The sequence below is a fragment of the Prionailurus bengalensis genome, chromosome E3, assembly GCF_016509475.1.
Source record: "Prionailurus bengalensis isolate Pbe53 chromosome E3, Fcat_Pben_1.1_paternal_pri, whole genome shotgun sequence".
Classification (NCBI taxonomy): Eukaryota; Metazoa; Chordata; class Mammalia; order Carnivora; family Felidae; genus Prionailurus; species Prionailurus bengalensis.
The window spans coordinates 24,453,055-24,471,744 of record NC_057357.1 but is presented as its reverse complement, the minus strand read 5'-3'; the positions used below and the strand labels follow the sequence as shown (position 1 = coordinate 24,471,744).

Here is an 18,690-nt window from a genome sequence, read left to right as displayed (position 1 = left end):
AATCTTTGCTGTGCCCTTACGGATCCTGGGCCCCACTCACCTTGACTATAAACTGGGGCACGTCGAGGATAAGCTGATACGGGTTACGGAAAGCACTTAGCGCCACGCCTGGCACACATCGGTACTTGGTAAATGGCAGCTTTAGCTGTTGCCGATGCAGGTGAGGCCAGAAGACTTGGGGGTAGTCCCTGAGGACCTCAAGGCCATCTTGGAGGCCTATTTCAAGGGCAGAGCATAGCTGAAATTGACAAGTCTTCCAGACAAGCTGGACAGCGTCACCGCATGACCCCACGAGGCTGCTCCAGCCAACAGGCCAATTTTCCTCCAGCTTCAGCCCAGCCAGTGAAAGAAGGGACCGCAGAATGGAGGAGGAAGACCAAGTGGAGGGAAGCAGAGACGTCTCTCTCACTGTTTTATACGGAGACGGGGAATAACGTGGGTAAGCAGGAGGTTACACAGATATCTGGATGGCCCTGTAAGAACTGTAAGGTCAGCAGGCCCGTGGGTAGGGAGACGCTGTCCCAGGACGCGGGCAGCAGTGTCTCCCGAGCAGGCGTATCCTCAAACCACTCAGGTCTCCCAGTCCAGGGAAATGGGCGTGCAAGTTCTTGACACCGCTCATCCTCCATCAGAGGCAGTGTCCTCAGCTCTGAGGCTGATTGGGAAATTGGGAAGGGAGTGGAGATGAGTGTCCTCGGGTCCCTACCCGCTCACCCCTACAATTGATTGCTGCAAAATGGTACAAGTCCCCCAGTAACGATTCACTGAGGTGTAGAGAGGCGAGGTCCCAACGCTTCCCCTGATCCACCTAACAGCCTCCCTCTACCCTTCAGCAGATTGGCCTAAGGAATTTTCCAGCTGATTTGATTGACAGAGAAATTAAATGCAAAAGGAAGCCAAAGAGGGGAGTGGAGGGGAGAGGGAAGAGAGGTGCACGAGGTAACCTCACTCTGTTTCTCCTAGGCTCGGTCTACAAGAAATACCCTCAAGGAAGGGGAATACGAAGTGTTAGCTCTTCTATCCAGTTGCCCAGGAAGGATGCAGTTTGCTCAAGCCAAGAGGTATTAAGTTCTTGGAACCTGCACACACCCCTCAAGCAATAATCCCTTCCACCAACCTTCCACTCGTAGGTAGGTGGACATACTTGGACGTGGAGATGCATGTGCTCACAATGGCTGCTTAGTATGGCAGATGGGAAAAGAGTTTAAATAGACCTGTGTTGGAAACCTGGGTCTGCTGCTTCCTAGCTGGGTGACCTTGGGCAAGTCATTTAGCTACATCCAATCTCAGTGTCCCCGTTTGTAAAATGAATCCAGTTGTATATCTGCTAGGATTGATGACTAATTGAAGTATATTTGGGGTAAAGCACTTAGTGGTGTCAGAACCTTCTGGCTGCAGGCAGGACAAATCCCCCTTCTTGTTCATATCCTGAAGATACAAACATTCAATGAGAGTCTCTTTCCACAACCATTCAGTAAGAGTCTGAGCTTGGTTCTGACTGGAGCCTGACTCGATCCTGGAGCCATGCTTGATTGCCGCGAGCCTGCCCGTTCTTGTATCTCTCACCGTGACAAGGAGAAAGAGATCACCCTAATTGGTTTAGAGTCTGAACTTCAGACTAGTCATGGCTTTCCACTCAAATTTTGTGGGAGAGAGTTGAAATGGCTATTGGAAAAGCAACAGCGTCCACCAGACTAGAAAGTAGCAGGTTCCCTGTTGCCAGTATTTCTTATGCATCTCTCCCCAGTGCAGGGGAAGGAAGCTACATGCCCTGGGTGCTCATGAAGACCTAGAAACCCCACACTGCAAACACGAGACAGATTTCAAATACAACGTTTTAGTAGATGAGTCAGACCATCATTCAATTAAGCCTACATTACCCAAGATAATAGTTCTTTCTTTTATTCTAAAGTGGGTAGCAAATTATGGGCTCAAAAAACTGAGGATGGAAATCTCCAGATACATCGGTCCCAGCTGCACTCATCAGAAGTCAGCCCAGGGGCTGACGTCAGCCAAATACTGCAACATCCTGCCCAGTATAGAGATCAATGTAAGTCATGGTTTTTGTTGCTATTGTTTCCTTTCTCCCACCTCCTGCCTGTGATCAGCTTCAAATGGCACAATGTGTTGGTGAGAACTCCATGTGAATGTACATGGCTTCTCTTCCTGCTTCTATCCAAAATTGGTACTGTTCTTGGCACATAGGGATGCAGATACTGTTGGAAGAAAAGTCAACTCCTTAGGGTGCCTGACACCATCTTCCAGAGCTAGAAGGGCTCCATGGAGTGAGAATTAGAAATAGTTGCTGAGGGGGGCGCCTGGATGGCTCGATCGGTTGACTCTTGATTTTGACTCTGGTCATGATCCCAGAGTCGTGGGATCGAGCCCCTCATGGAGCCTGCTTAAGATTTTCTCTCTCTCCTTCTCCCTCTACTCCTTCCCCCTGCTCTTTCTCTCTCTGTCTGTCTCTAAAATAAAAATTTTTAAAAACCACACACACACAAAATAGTTGCTGAGAATAGGGTACTGGCTGAAGAACTCAGCAGAACTCTGTACCCCAATGTTGCTGATGATTCTGTTAAGATGGGGAGCATCAGACCTCTCTCTCTGCCCCTCCCCCGTTCATGCTCTGTCTCTCTCTGTCCCAAAAATAAATAAACGTTGAAAAAAAAAGTTAAAAAAAAAAATGGGCGCCTGGGTGGCGCAGTCGGTTAAGCGTCCGACTTCATCCAGGTCACGATCTCGCGGTCTGTGAGTTCGAGCCCCGCGTCGGGCTCTGTGCTGACAGCTCAGAGCCTGGAGCCTGTTTCCGATTCTGTGCCTCCCTCTCTCTCTGCCCCTCCCCCGTTCATGCTCTGTCTCTCTCTGTCCCAAAAATAAATAAACGTTGAAAAAAAAAAATTTTTTTTAAAAGATGGGGAGCATCAGGGGGTTCCCTCCTCCCCTGGGGGAGGTGAGAGTGTTTTCTAGTTTCTAGTTTGGGGATAATTTTTTCATTGCTAAAACACTGGAACAAGTAAATTTAGTACAAATGAAAAATGAATCATGCTGTTTTTGTTTTTGTTTTTGGAAGACCCCATTTTCTATCCTTGCCGTTTTATGTGACGCTATTGATGTTAGGGGAAACTAGAAAGCCAAAAGTAGCCACCAAATGCAAAATTATTCACCAGAAGGATTTTATGGGGGTTTTATCATGCCGTCCCCTTCTCCATCTAAGGTCATCTTTTAGTTTGACATTTATGGACTTCCCATCCTACCATGAAGTGTTTTCTAATTTAAAATTTAGAGATGCTATGTTTTTTATTATTTCAGTGACCACATGTGCCACAAAACCATCATCCCAATTCCCCTACTCCTTCTAGAACCATAAATCTAGTAGTTTGGTCAAAGAAAAAGCCTTTAAGCAAATATATATATGCCTAATAGAGGTTTTTGGAAATTATTAACCACAACCAACTAAACTGTTTAAGGAGATGATGGGGATATGAAGAAAGCTGATGGGGCAAAGTTTGCCTTGGCTTGTCTTAATCCAGGGGGTAGTGAGACATATCCAGTGGACGCCCAGGGAAATGGAAGCATACATCACATGTCTGGAGAAGGTGATGAGGCGCTATGTCCAGAGGCTGCAGTGGCTGCTGTCTGGTGAGCCTGCCTGCTGTCCTGGAGGGTGGAGGGGCATGAGGGGAAGTGCAAGGTCAACCCAGGGATGAGGGTCAGTCCTTCCCAGACCAGGTGCACAGGTCAGGGATGAGGCCAGGAAGGTCATCCAGCTACAACATGATTTCTGGATTCCAAGGTCAGGCAAGGTGCCGGATGACAGGGAGGTGGAGCATGGGCCGGTGGGCACCAGAAGGGACCCAGGCCTGTCCAGGCCCACCCTGCAAGGCCATGTCCCGCCCCTTGCCTTCCTGGATGTGACTGAGGGGCTTTCTCTCAAGAGGCCCAATTCAACATTGATTTGACCCCCATAGAACTTGTCTACAAAGGCAGAAATGAGAGGGAGTCCTGACAGAGAAGAATCCCCCGTTCTTCTTTACAGAGGGCACCAAGGCACCTCCAGGGCAGGTGGACAGCAGGGCTGGCCCAGGAGAGCCAGGCTCACACCCTAGAGGAGGGTGGGCTGGAGATCAAGAGACGGCCGGAAGCATCAAGTTCAAGAGGCCAGGCAAATAGCCGGAGCTGGACAGGGAGTGTTTAGGCTTTGGGGCCTGGAGGGTTCCTGGGACAACAGGAGGAAGGAGGGAGGGAGGCTTTTATAGAGGTCCCTATGTGGGCTCCTCAGGGTCCCACACAGATTCATTAGATCCAATCCTCTGCAGTAGAACCTGGTAAAACAGACCATGTGCAGTGGGGTATAGTGATGACTGCTGCTTTCCAAAGCCTCCGGAGGGCGCTGCCAGAGCCACGTGTAGTTGTCGTGTCAGAGGCTGACACGGGGGCAAAGAGGTTGTGTGCCTCTCTCCAATCGCAATGCACTTTTGCTGCTGGGAAGGGTGTGAAGATCAGCAATGCTGCCACCCCAGTGCCACCCAGTACTTCAAAACACCACCAACACTTCCAAACCCAGGGCTGCTTCACTTATTCACTCGTTCATTATTCAACAAATGTGTGTTGCTCTCCCGCCAGGTGCTGGGGAGATGGTGGAAGGCAACACCCTGAGCTCGTGGAGCATATGGTCTAGGAGACAGACGTTAACCAAAGAGTCCCACAGACAAGTCTAATGTCACAACGGTGACGTGTGTAGGGAGGAGATAGGCATGGGCAGTGAGAGCCTCTAAGAGGGGCAGCGGGCCTGGATAGGAAAATCACAGGAGGCTTCCCTGAGGAGCCAAGATCTGAAGAGTGAATAGATGTTACCTGGGCAAAGAGAGAAAAGACAGGCATGTCTGAGGTGCTGGGGGCTGGGGGGGGGGGGTGGGGGTCGGTGCTGAGTATAAGGACTAAAAGGAAGCCTGTGTGGCTGAGGATGAGGGAGAGTAAGAATGAGACCATCCCAGAGAGATGAGGCCATGCCCAGTCTTTGTCCTTTATCCTAAGAGCAATCGAAGCCACTAAATGTTTTAAATAAGGGGGAAATGATCAAGTTAGCACTGGCAATAATCGCCCTGGTTCTGCATGGAATACAAATTGTTGAGGGGATAGAGCTCGTAGTAGCCCGGGTGAAAGACTGGGCTAGCTGGAAGAGGTGGGGATGGTAGAGATGGACGGCGTGGGCAGAGTCAGAGAGATGCAGGAGGTCAAAACGACGGGGCTTGGTGGCTCGCACTGTTTCCACCATCTGGTTCCTAAGACGGATCGGCCAGCCGTTTGCAGCTGGAGTTTCCTCGACTCAACTGGCTGGCTGGCCATCTTCATGGAACGTCGCCCACGCCTCAGGATGGCCCCTCTCTTGGCATGTGGACATGAGCACTGCCAGGGAACACCCCAGATGAGTCCTGGAAGGTTCCTGGCCAGTGGGTCCAGCCAGCTCAGTCCATCTTTTCCTGGAAAGCAGCCGATCTTTTCTGTGGCAGTTTTTCCATTTTTTTCTACGACTGCCTCCAGGAAGGTCGCTGAGGCGTGATTCAAGAACGCTGGATGCGTTGTCTTCTGTTCTTCGGCTTCCCCCTGGGTCACTTCTGTATTTAGCCTCGTGAAACTAAAGGCGAGGGTTAGTGGTTGTCTGACTAAAGTGTGGGTTGGAGGACATGGTTTTCTCAGTGGTCACTGCCAGTCTGTGTGACCCTGGCAAGGGTCTCCATCCAGTCCTCCTGATTCCTTCCACAGTCTTTCTCTCTGTCCTTGAGCATGCCATGCTCCTCTCCTCTGGCCCAGGCTTGCCCAGGCTGTTCCTTCCACACCTTCACCTCTTTCCTCCGCTAGCTGCCCATCCTGCAGTGGTAGCTCACCCGCCGAACTCAGATTCTTCCCACTACTGCTCTGTCATGACCCTCGGAGAGCCATAGCTATGGATTTAACATCTGTCTTGCCTGCCCAACTCTCAGCTCCAGGAGGCCAGGCAGCCTCTCTCCATCACACTTTGCACAGTGCCGGGCTCCGCTGATGTCTGTTGACCAGCTGACAGACTCCGTGCTCCATAACATCTTTTCCAGCCCCAAACAATACCGTAACACCACTTAGTCCAGGCGCTTAACTGTAGGGATGAGGAAACTCAGGCCAGAGTGGTTACAACCACTTGTGCAGGTGATCACAGATCACAGGCAAAGACACAGCTGAAACTGTGACGTCCCAAAGCCCAGGCCACTGACCGGCTCTGCCCTTGGACAACTGACGCCCCTCACCCCTCGACAACATCACAAAGGCCATCTCCCAGTGGGCTAACGTCTGATTGTCGACCAGTGAGGCAACAGGTGTATTTGGTAGACCTTGTATTTGATAGCTGCCGCGAGAAAAGCCAGCAGTGGCAGGAGCGACCCCTCACTCCTTCCCTGCCTCTGCCCCCACGCCCTCGGAGCAGGGAGCCGCCGATTATTTGGCACCATTTTGGAGAGCAAAGTGTGCATCCTGGTGGACACGTCGGGATCCATGGGCCCCTACCTGCAGCAGGTGAAGACGGAGCTGATTCTGCTGATTTGGGAACAGCTGCGCAAGCACTGTGACAGGTGAGAGGCAGGGGGCGAGTGGGTGCGGGGCAGGAAGCGCTGTAACAGGTGAGAGGGAAGGGGGTGAGTGGCTGTGAGGCAGGAAGATCAAAGGGGAAGTTCATTGGGCTTCCCTCCTCCTGCTCACAAGCCTGGAGCTGTAGCTTATTTGAGCAGTAACACTGCATCCTGTTGCAGAAATAAAGCAGCCTTCAGAAATCCATCTCTGGCCCAGGGGCCATTGCAAACAGAGCAAAGGAACCAGCAGGTGGCCTTCAATTGTAGATTTCAGCTGAACTTGATTTTTTTTTATTTTTTCTTTTCTTTTTTTTTTAACATTTATTTATTTTTGAGACAGAGAGAGACAGAGCATGAACGGGGGAGGGGCAGAGAGAGAGGGAGACACAGAATCGGAAACAGGCTCCAAGTTCTGGGCTGTCAGCACAGAGCCCGACTCGGGGCTTGAACTCACGGACCGCGAGATCATGACCTGAGCTGAAGTGGGACGCTCAACCGACTGAGCCACCCAGGCGCCCCTGAACTTGATTTTTTAAGAGATTGGGGTTTGGGGTTGTTTTCTCTACCCAGAAAAATTGACCCTGGGAGACGGTAGGAGACTGGTCCTAGACTGGGACTCATCCTTGCCTTAATAACAGTAAACATTTATTGAGCACTTGCTGTGTGCCAAGCACTTTATGTGCATGATTTCATTCAATCCTCACAGTGCCCCAATGAGGTATTTCCATTATTATCCCCAATTTTCAGAAAAGGAAATTAGGGCTTAGAGAGGTTAAGTAATTTGCCAGAGATCACATGACCTGTAAGTGGCACAGAGGTGGGGTGCCGATCTATTTCATCTGCGTCTAGAATCGTCAGCGTGTACCTCCTCCTTCTCATTCTCCCCGAGGGGCCCCGGGGCTCGATGTAGGGTCTTGACACTGATAGGCTTGCATGGTCCTCACAGAGGTTACTTCACCCAGGCATCTTCTAACCCATCTCTTTCACCTTCTCTCTGCCCCTGCCTTTTCCACTCCCCTCCCCAGGTTTAACCTGCTCAGCTTTGCGGAGGACCTACAGCTGTGGAGGGACACTCTGGTGGAAACCACAGATGCAGCCTGTCACGAGGCTATGCAGTGGGTGACCCACCTGCGTGCTCAGGGGAGCACCTCAGTCTTGCAAGCATTACTGGCAAGTTCTGCCCCCGAGCCCGACTCGGTAGCAAAACAGAAATACCATCACCCCTTCTACCGATCCCGATCCTGCATTATGCTTTCAAATTACAAAGAGCCCTTTTAGATCTACGAAGTGTTACTTTATTTCATTGTCCCGACAACCTGGTGAGAAAATGATCCTCGTTCTCACTTTAGAGTTGAAGGCACAGAGGCTCAGAGAGGTTAAGTGACTTGCTGGGGTTAACCAGCCCAGAAGTGCGCCATGCTTTCTCCTAGACCTTGGCAGCTTCCTTGGTCTGTGATAGCTGAAAGGGGGGAGGGGAGGATCTCTCACTCTAAATGGACAAGTCAGTGGGATCCAATCAGAACTATTTCCCTTGGGGACAGCAGGCAATTCGTTTTTGCCCTTCCTGGTTAGTGCCTAGCCCTGAGCCAGACCACCCTCCCGCTCTCTTTCAGAAAGCCTTCAGTTTTCACGATGTGGAAGGATTGTACCTCCTGACCGACGGGAAGCCAGATACAAGCCGCAGCCTTATTCTGAATGAAGTCCAAAGACTCAAGGAGGAAAGAGATCTGAAACTGCACACCATTTCCCTGAACTGCTCAGGCAGGTGGGCAAGAAGGAGCAGGCGCTGAGCTGTACGCCTTTCCCACGGCTGCGTGTGTGAGGTACACATGTGAGCAGCTGGCCCAGTCCAGGGACTCACTTTAGACCCCAATCTCTCCGGGGCCCAACTCTGTGAGTGAGAAATGAGGAGGGTGCAGGCAGGCGTTACATCAGAGTGAAAGCCCTCCCTCCACCTCCAGCTTGCCCCTCTCAGGCACCGCCGTCCTGACTTTCTCCGGTATGAGAATGGATTTGCGTCCCTTCCCACGGTCACGTGTGGTCTTCGCCCTCCCGATCTTTCTCGGAGCACACTTGTGAAAATTGATGGGAAAAACGTTTAACGTAGCATTGCCACGGTTATTTTTTTAATAAACGATCACCGCAGAGGAACATGTGTTGGAAAAGAGAGATTCTGCTCCTTCAGAAAAAGACTTGAATGTTTTTGGCGAAACTGTGATTACTTTGGTGAATTTTTTTTTAATGTTTATTTTTGAGAGAGACAGAGAGAGAGTGAACAGGGGAGGGGCAGAGAGAGAGGGAGACACAGAATCTGAAGCAGGCTCCAGGCTCTGAGCGGGGCTCAAACTTAGAATGGTGAGATCGTGACCTGAGCCAAAGTCAGACACTTAACCGACTGAGCCCCCCAGGTGCCCCGCTTTGGTGCATATTTGATCTGTCTAAACCACGAGCTTCATAAAGGCCACGCTTGTGTCCCTGCCAGCCCCAACACGTAGTAGCAGGCACTGGCTCCCTGTCCAATTAAGGAACGTGTGCTGGCTGTGTGCTTTCCCACTAGCTGGCGACCCTGAAGCAGGGAATCTGCTTCGTGCAGCAGCTGCCTCGCCCATAAACTGACGGGGGTGGGCTGGGTGATGCCAACGTGGTCTCAGCGGCACAGGGCCTCAGGGTCCAGGGCCCACTGCCGCACAGACTTAAGCTCCCCACAGGCTAGGGGTGCAGAGGGAACTTGCCTGGCCAGTCAGCGGGCCGGCCTCAGAACATCTGTTCTCCCAACTAGGGCGGCGGTTGACTTCCTGAGAAATCTAGCCTCCCTCACGGGGGCCCGCTATCACTGCCCTGTTGATGAGGACACACTCTTCAAAATCCACGGCCTGCTGACCAAGGGCTTCGTGGACGAAAGGGTAGGTTGTGGAGCGACTGAGTGAGGTCTGTTCAGATGTCTCGATATAACGTCATTCCCCCCTACCTGAAAAGATCTCTGCTTCTCTTGTGAGAATACGAAGTATTGGCTAGAAAGGGCTGTGTTTCCCTGCTGCTCTTCCTCGAGGCTGGCTCTCCTCGGAGTGGGAAAGCAACAGAGCTTGGAGGTGTTATTTATTTAGTCAATCAATCAATCAATCAATCAATCTCTACACCCAACCACCCAATACGGGGCTTGAACTCACAACCCTGAGATTAAGAGTCACATTCTTTTCCTACAGAGCCAGCCAGGTGCCCATGGAGGTGTTATTTACTAACAGAACAGTTCACATTCATTGCACTTACTTGTGCAGGTCCATTGCTTTATACAGACTACCCCTTTCAATCCCCTTAACCACTATTATACCCATTAAACAGATGAATAAATAGGCTCAGTAAGGGACAGGAATACACCTAAAGACATAGCAAATGGTAAAGTCAGCCCAGACACTCATGCTCTTAACCTCTTTGCTATAAGTCCTGCTTATTTCTGTGTCCCTGTGTTCAATTCATTGAAACACAGATATTCAAATGATCTAAGTAATAAATCTGGTAAAGTCACAGTTTCTATCACACATGCCAGATACGAGAATGCCAAAGATCCTCTCCCGGTCTGACTGAAAATCTAGGCACGTGTTTATACCTTTTGGGAGCATGGTGCTCTCAGAACATTTTCAAGGCAACAAATCATCACGTAAGACAACCAACCAGATTTCCAGAACCTCTTTTTGGAGGTTAAAGATGACTGCCACAGGACATGGCCTAATTTGTGAGGTCAAGTGCTTTGCAGGACTCCTTCGTTCAAATACGTCTTCTAGGGATAAATACTACAAATAGTTCAGAGAACAGAACAAGTGACAGTAAGAAAAATTCACCCGTCCTTATAACCCAGGAAAACAAACTTGACAATGTTGCAAAAGTCCTCAGTTTGATGCCACAAAAAATCAGGTTCTATGAATAGCCTCCAGATGCAGAATGGGATCATTCCTCTCCTGCTGCGAAGGGCAGAGGGAGCCTCTTTCTTTCGTACATTCTCTTGCTGGTCGTGAGCACTTGTGTCTCTAACTCTAGCCTCTGGAATTCCACTGGCTGACACAAGAGAAAAGCTGCCTGTGCAGCTGTTTTACTAGAAGCAATAGGGAAAGGGCAGAATAGATCTCACTGGGTAACAGTGAGATAAGGGGCATGTTCCACTTCTGTTCTACTGAGAAGAGAGGCGCCGACTGCCGTGAAGTCCAATGAACACCTTGGTTCGCCACTACCCACTCCGCTGACTCTCAGACACCTTACCTCAAAGTGTTCCACTTGCAAAGTAGCTACCTTGGCAGGTGGTGAGCTCCTTGTCTCTGGAGGTATGCAAACCGAGGCCCACAGATTGCCTGCACTGGGTGGGAGGCTGCATTTGATTAGGTCTAATTTTTTTTTTTTTCCCTGAGATTTTGGATTTTCAGGTTGCACCCAGTCATTGAATGGATCTAATTTCACACTCATTTCCCCTTTCCAAGGACCCCGTATTGCCACTATTTGAAGGAGATGATTTGAGAAGATTGGCCCAGGAGATCACCAAGGCCAGAAGCTTCCTCTGGAAGGCCCAATCCTTCAGGTATGCCCTTCGAGCAGCCCCTCATACCTGCCTCGTGGCTCTAGCCCACCCAGACCCTGGGCCTCATCGAGACTTGGGCCCACCCTGCTGATGGCACAGCCTTCCTGCAAGAGCTCCTGCCTGCTTCTCCCCACCAGGCCCAGAAATCTGGGCGTCAGGGGGACCTCCTCGCTTCATCTCCTGTCCACTAGGTCTCAACTCCAGAAGAAAAACAACACAGAACCAAATGTCACTCTTTTCTAGAGAAGGGTTCTCAGGTAAGAGGAGGTGATGAGCTCTCTGTCTCGTAAGTATCCACCAAGGACGAGGCAGCATGCTCAGTGTCATGGGTAGTAGTAACTATGGGGAGGGAGGGAGGGATTGGAAATAATGACTCCTCTAAATTGAAAGGCCATCTTACAAATAATCACTCGCTCAGCACACACTGGCCCTGAGGGTGAGGTATCCTAGAAAGCTGTAACCCAGAGTTCATCCCCAGGAAACATGATCCCAGGCATCGGGGCTCTCTGGAAGCTGAGGGAGGGAATGCTCTGACATCTCAGGTCCACTCTAATGTTCCTGCCCTGTCCCCCAGCACACCCTACGCTCCAGCCACAAAATTATCACTCGCTAGGATGCCTTGCACCAAGCCCTGCCTGGAAACGCCCTTCTTACCACCCTCTGCCTGGTGACTCCTGCTCATCCATCAAGGCACAACTCATATGGCATCAGCTCCACTGTGAAGATGTCCCTGGGACCCATCAAGAGCTAGGAGCCTCCAGCCTTCCTCCCACTGCATCCGGACCAAACATCTGTTTCCATGGCAGTGACACTTAGCATTTATGATGCCTAGCACTCCATACCATGCTTCCTTACTCCCTTTGCCAACTCTTTTTCTTGGCTGTGAGCTCCCCCAGGATGAGGCTGGTGTCCTAGGTCCCCAGAACCTGCCACAGGGGCAGACGTAGTAAACTGTGAGCATCCAGCTTAGCTGTGGGAGTCCGGCTCTGGAAACCAGCCACAGCATGTTATTTCTGCCCTGGTCCCCTCACCCTCTGCTTCCCACCACCCTGGTCCAGGGGGGGTGATGCAGATTCACCGTCAGCCCATCTTGGGAGCAAAAACCAGTGAGCCTTACCACCTGCCCCCTACCTGTTCAACCAAACTGAATTAAGGTCTGCCCTGCTCAAGCAGGTGAAAATTGGGTTGGGTCCACTGGGCCCGGCCCTGCTGTGTACATATGAAATGACTGTCTCATGTATTATGTGGTCTGGAGTGATTTCCTGAGATGAGAAAAAATTGCTTTTATTTAATTAAATAGAATCAAAATGACTTTTAAGCTGAAGTGATGATTTGTTTGTGTGTGTGTGTGTGAATTTTTGGTGATATAAAATGCTAGTAAAAGACTCATATGCACGAGCACCTGGTAGCTCAGTCAGTTGAGCGGCCGACTTCGGCTTAGGTCATGATTTCATGGTTCATGAGTTGGAGCCCCAGGTTGAGGTTGCTGCTGTCAGTGCATAGAGCCGGCTTCTGGTCCCCCTCTCTATCGGGGGGGTCCCCCTCCCCCATATGGGTGCATGCACTCTCTCGCTCTCTCAAAAATACATAAAACTGGGGCGCCTGGGTGGCGCAGTTGGTTAAGCGTCCAACTTCAGCCAGGTCACGATCTCGCGGTCCGTGAGTTCGAGCCCCGCGTCAGGCTCTGGGCTGATGGCTCGGAGCCTGGAGCCTGTTTCCGATTCTGTGTCTCCCTCTCTCTCTGCCCCTCCCCCGTTCATGCTCTGTCTCTCTCTGTCCCAAAATAAATAAAAAACGTTGAAAAAAAATTTAAAAAAAATACATAAAACTTTTTTTAAAAAGACTCATGCAGAATATATGAAGAATTCCAAATCAATAAGAAACAGAGAAATATCCTAATGTTTTGAAATGGACAAAACACTCAAACAGGTGCAAATAGACAATAGGTATATGAAAAGGTGCTCAACAGGCTTACCCATCAATGCAGATTAAAACCACACGATAGGGGCGCCTGGGTGGCTCAGTTGGTTGAACATCCAGCTCTTGATTTTGGCTCAGGTGATGATCTCACAGTTTGTGGGTTCGAGCACTGTGTCAGACTCTGTGCTGACAGTGTGGAGCCTGCTTGAGATTTTCTGTCTCTCTCCTTCTCTATCTGCCCGTCCCCTGCTCATGCTATCTCATAATAAACAAGCTTAAAAAACAAAAACCCTTAATGATATACCACTGCATGCCCACCAGAATGGCAAAAAGTAAAAAGACTGACAGTATCAAGATACAGAGCAGCTAGAACTCTCCGGCGTTGCTGGGATGGGGACCCCACCCAGTGGATTGCCGACCTAGCAATTCTGCTCCAAGAGAAACAGTTGCATACATTCCATAAAAGACATACACAAGAATGTCTTCACAACAACTTTACTCATAAGAGCCCCAAATTGGAAACTACCTAAATGTCCTACCAATGCTATAATGGACAAATAAATTGTGACACATTTGTACATTTGTACAGTTTGATACATTTATGATACATTTGTACATATGTACCATGTACATTTCTACACATCCATTTCAAAAATAGTTCAGTAGGGGCCCCTGGGTGGCTCAGTCGCGTAAGCGTGTGACTTCCACTTCAGCTCAGGGGTCTCCTCCACATCCCGCCCTGTGCTGACAGCTCAGAGCATGGAGCCTGCTTTGGATTCTTTGTCTCCCTTTCCCTCTGCCCCTTCCCCATTTGTGCTCTGTCTTTCTCTCTTTCTGTCTCAAAAATAAACATTTAAAAAAGGGTTTTTTTTAAATATTTATTCATTTTTGAAAGACAGAGAGCAAACGGGGGAGATACAGAATCCAAAGCAGGCTCCAGGCTCTGAGCTGTCAGACGCGGGGCTTGAACTCACAGACCGTGAAATCATGACCTGAGCCGAAGTCGACTGCTTAACCAACTGAGCCACCCAGGCACTCCCCAAAAAGTTTTTTAAATAGCTCAGTAGGTTAAGTGCCTGACTTCATTGCTGCTCAGGTCATGACTTCATGGTCATGTGATCAAGCCCCACGTTGGGCTCTTGCTGGGTGTGGAGCCTGCTTAAGATTCTGTATCTCCCTCTCCCTCTGCCCTTTCCCCCCTACCTTTCTCTAAAAATATAAATAAATAAACAAATAAATAAATAAATAATATAAATAATTAGATAATGAGCTATAACTGCTTTCAACAATATACATCCATCTCATGATCAGTGTCAGGCAAAAGAAAAATACATAGTAATTCTATTTATATGAAGTCCAGGAACAAGCAAAACTCTTGTTGGCAACAAAAGTCAGAATAGTGACTGTGAGAGTCATACTGGGGACGTTTGAAGTGCTGGAAATATTCTATATCTTCATCTAGGCAAAGTTGTAAAATTCAAGGGGTCTCCAAAAAAACCCCACAGTTCACTAAGGCTTGACAAGCCCAGGCTTTGGCCAGGCTCGGTGCTGGGCTCAGGGAGGCAGCAGTGACCATATGGATCTCAGTCTGGTCACTCTCTCGGATAGCTGCTGTTTCACTCACCTCTACAAACAGAGAAAATGGCCTGTGGTGTTTCTATCACTTTGCTAGTGTTACTGTAACAAAGTACCACAAACTGAGTGGCTGAAACAACAGGAATGTATTGTTTCCAGTTCAGGAGGCTGCAAGTCCGAGTTTAAAGGACCGGCAGAACTCCAAACTTCACATGATGCTCTGCCTGTGTGCATGTGTGTGTCCAAATTTCCGGCTTTCATGAGGACAACGGTCATAATGGACCAGGCCCTACTCTATATTACTTATCTTTAATTACATATGAGATGACTCTATTTCCAAGGCCACACTCTGAGGTACTGGGTGGTTAGGACTTCAACATGTGGATTTGAGGGGCCAAGGAGGTATACAATTCAACTCATAACTATTGTATCGTAAACTATGCTGTTATCAGGACAACAGCCGCCAGCCGGACCTGGGGATAGGAGTCCTGTGGCCCTTCGGATGGGAGAGGACAGGCTGGTTTTGGTAAACGGAATGATGCACACAGTTTGGATGTGGTTGGGGAAGCGGTGAAGCACAGGACCCGGGTGTGAACCCCAACCTCTCATATAATGATAACCCCTACCGTTGGTTGAGCCCTGACTGGGCAGGCACCATACTGTTGGCATATACCTTGTGTGCCCCAAGTCCAACAACGTCACAGCCGTACAGCACACACAATTTCCAGTTTGTGGATGAGGAAACTGAGCCTTGTAGCTGCCCAAAGACACGTAGCAAGAAAGTGGCAAAGCCAAGATTTAACGCCAGGGCTGACTCCATGGCCTTCTCCCCCCACCAGGCTTTGAAGCCTCTTTTCATCTCTCTGAACCTGTTCCCCTGACTCTAAAATTGGGCCAAAACAGAGTTGTGAGGATTAAGCAAGTAAGATACCTTACCACCTGGCACCTGGCATGTTCTGCCTAAGATTTTCTTTTCTCTTTCCCACACCCACCTATGCCCACGGAGGAGGGTCCAACGGGCGAAGACTTTCCAGTAGCCTCTTCAGACCAAAGTAACCAGGTGTCGGTGGCATTTGGGGCTCAGAGTCGGCCCTCAGAAGCACCAGCTGCTGGGCACATGCCTTCCCCTCTGTCACTGCGCCTTGCAAATGGGTTTTCCAGGGATGGTGTGATCCAGCTGGTCCTCAGCGTAAGGGAAGGACCAGCACTGAAGAAGCACCCCTAAACGCGGAATGACCCCCCCAAGAACAGATGAACCCAGAAATGGGTGGAAGAATGCAAGGAAGGAAGGGGAAAGAGATGGGTGGACAGGAGGCAAGAAAGATACATGGAACCAATTAGATGGATGGAAGGCTGGATGGATAAGGTGGAAGGATGGAATGACGGACGGACGGATGGATGGATGGATAAGATGAATAGATGAGTGGACAAAAATAGCAAAAACAAAATTGTGTGAGAAGATGGATGAAGAGACAACGAGGTGGATGAAGAACAGGTGAGATGATGAACAGGTGGACGAGGAAGAAGGCAGGGAAGGCAGGAGGCATCCTGCACAGACAGGAACGTGTTGGGGAGCGGATGGATGGGTAAGGGGGTGAAGGAAGAAACACTGTTTCTTGGGGTTCCAGGACCACTTTGCGGCAGGACAGGCCAGCACGCAGGGCCTTTGCGTCCTTTCCCGACCAGCAGCTAAGCCCATTTCACCCCATCCCTGTTCGGCGGGCCTCAGTTTCCCCTCTGTGAGAGCCTGCACCGGGCTCCAGAGAAACGGGGGTGTTCCCACGCCGCGTGTGGGCGGGGCGGGAGGCGGGGCGCGGGGCGGGTCCCGGAGCCCAGCCCCGCCCCGCCCCAGGCGGCGCCCGCCCAGCAGCGCCCGGGCCTCACGCGGAGAAGGTGGGCTCACCGCCGGGAGCACGTAGCGCCGCGGGAGCCCAGCCGGGTGAGCGCAGCCGGGCGCTGGCGGGAGCTGGGGGGTAGGGGTGCGGGTGGGGACGGCTGGGGACCCTGGGACGGGGGACGGGGCGGGGGGCCGAGGACACGCCCGAGCTGCCGGGGCCGGGGCTGGGGCTGCTCTCGGAGGAGGGGGGGGGCACCTGCTCCTGCCCGCCCCCGGGACGCGCTGAGGCCGGGGTGGGTCCCTGGCGCCCCTTCCCCAGTTGCTTTCACCAAACTCCACTTTGGGCCCCCAGGGACCTGGACCCAGGCCGACCCATTTACTGAGACTCCATCAAAGTTAGCGAATGTTCTCTGAGCCTCAGTTTTCATCGCTGGGTGATGGGAGCGGCATCCTCTACTGCACGGGACTGCCAGGAGAATTAAATGCCGCCCTGGCTGCGCTCAGCAGGTGCTTGGCCGCAACACTCCCAGATGCAGAACAGCTCCCGGTGGTTTCATGCAGTCAGCAGCTACTTACCACCTGCTTGGCGCCAGCCCTGTTCTAGGTGCTGGGGACGCTGCTGTGAACAAAGCCCTACTGGAGCATGCTTTCCAGTGGTTTGCCAAGGGCTCCGGCATCTGCGTTTTCACAATCACCTGGTGAGGTAGAGCAGCCAGGGTTATTTGGGTCCATTTTACAGCTGTAGATACTGAGGTACAGGGAGGTTGTAAGGAATTCACCCAGTCTGTCTGTCTGTCTGTCTGTCTGTCTGTCTGTCTGTCTCTCTCTCTCTCTCTCTTTCTCTCTCACACACACACACATCCCCATAGGATAGAAAGCTCCAGTCCCGGAGACCAGTCCCTAGAACAGAGTCCTAGGCAGAGAAGGGCTCCACTCTGGGGCTGCATCCCCATTGGGGAATTAAACTCATCCCCAGTGATGACTCAGATTTGGGATGTCTCCTCACTCTTAAACCCATGAGTGCCAGTGTTTATACAGCATGTGACTGTGTCCCTGACCTAGAACTTTGGAGAGCAGGGCAGTGATAAGGGGGAGACCAAAAGGTACAGCCCCTATATCTGTCAGGGCCCCTGCCCCTTGACACTCCCAGCAACAACCATGGGGCTCATCACTCAGTCACTCGGCTGTGCTCATTCTTTTTTTTTTTTTTTTTATGTTTATTTTACTTATTTTGAGAGAGAGAGAATGAGAGAGAGAGCATGAGCAGGGGAGGGGCAGAGATAGAAGGAGAGAGCGAAGCCCAACGCTGGACTCGAACTCACGAACCATGAGATCATGACCTGAGTCGAAATCAAAAGTCAGGCTCTTAACCAACTGAGCCACCCAGGTGCCCTGTGCCCATCCTTTTTTTTTTTTTTTTTTTTACAGCCAGTAGGCATCATGCAGAGCAGAGACACCTGCCTCTGTATCCACAGGGCCTGGCAAACAGTTGACCCACGGTATATGGTCACTGCTGTTATTATGGTGACGATGATCATCCGGCCCCTGGTGCTGCCTTAGCCTCAGGTGGAGCAGGAGATGGGGGGGTGGGGGATAAAGATGGTGATAGTGACTGAAGCTGGGTCACTTTAAGTCTGGAGTCAGGACGACAGGATCCTCAGTGCTGGACCCCGCGGTTCACCGACCTGACCCTGAAGCCAGCAGAGGGCTTGGGCAGACCTGTACTGCCAGCCACCTGCACTGCTGGGGCACCTGGGAGAACCAGGGGCTGCAGATTCAGGGTGGGGGTGGTGCAGCTCTTCCGTGCAGGTTCCCAAGCACAGAGCCCTTATAGACCCCATGGGGATTCCTCCTCCTCATCTCTTCCCTTTATTTCCCCTTCTCTCCTCTTCCTCCTCTTCCTTCTATCTCTTTCTCCAGGAAACCCTCCCCATCTTCCCAGTCAGAAGCAGTCACCTCCAGTCTGCTGGGGTTCCTCTGGGCATGATTTACTCTGCCTTCCTCTGGTACTGCATGGGAATGGGGATTTTAAGGAACTGGTAGAGAAGTGAGGAATGCTTGGTGTAAACCTCAGCCATGCAATGTGACTTTGGGCCTCAATTTCCCCAGCTGTAAAACACAAGGGAGGCAGCAACCACCTTGAAAGTTCTCAAAATTCTGAAAGGGACAGGTTCAAAGGGTCTCTAAGCACCCCC

The 18,690-nt window shown here is 50.8% G+C and overlaps 1 protein-coding gene across 5 annotated transcripts in view; it reads left to right on the top strand.

The window, feature by feature from the left end:
* Positions 1–12,474, top strand: part of VWA3A (von Willebrand factor A domain containing 3A) — a 71,205-nt gene extending 58,731 nt beyond the window's left edge. For 4 of the 5 annotated variants that reach the window (XM_043560318.1, XM_043560321.1, XM_043560317.1 and 1 more), the window contains 11 exons: positions 329–439; positions 964–1,061; positions 1,913–2,050; positions 3,534–3,642; positions 6,458–6,602; positions 7,625–7,769; positions 8,213–8,364; positions 9,379–9,502; positions 11,066–11,163; positions 11,355–11,420; positions 11,738–12,474. In XM_043560318.1, coding sequence (XP_043416253.1) covers positions 329–439; positions 964–1,061; positions 1,913–2,050; positions 3,534–3,642; positions 6,458–6,602; positions 7,625–7,769; positions 8,213–8,364; positions 9,379–9,502; positions 11,066–11,163; positions 11,355–11,406 — 1,172 coding nt within the window. In that variant the 3' untranslated portion in view covers positions 11,407–11,420; positions 11,738–12,474. The remainder of the gene's footprint in view (positions 1–328; positions 440–963; positions 1,062–1,912; positions 2,051–3,533; positions 3,643–6,457; positions 6,603–7,624; positions 7,770–8,212; positions 8,365–9,378; positions 9,503–11,065; positions 11,164–11,354; positions 11,421–11,737) is intronic. The other variant, XM_043560320.1, reaches the window with a different exon arrangement.
* The last annotated feature ends 6,216 nt before the right edge of the window (positions 12,475–18,690 follow it).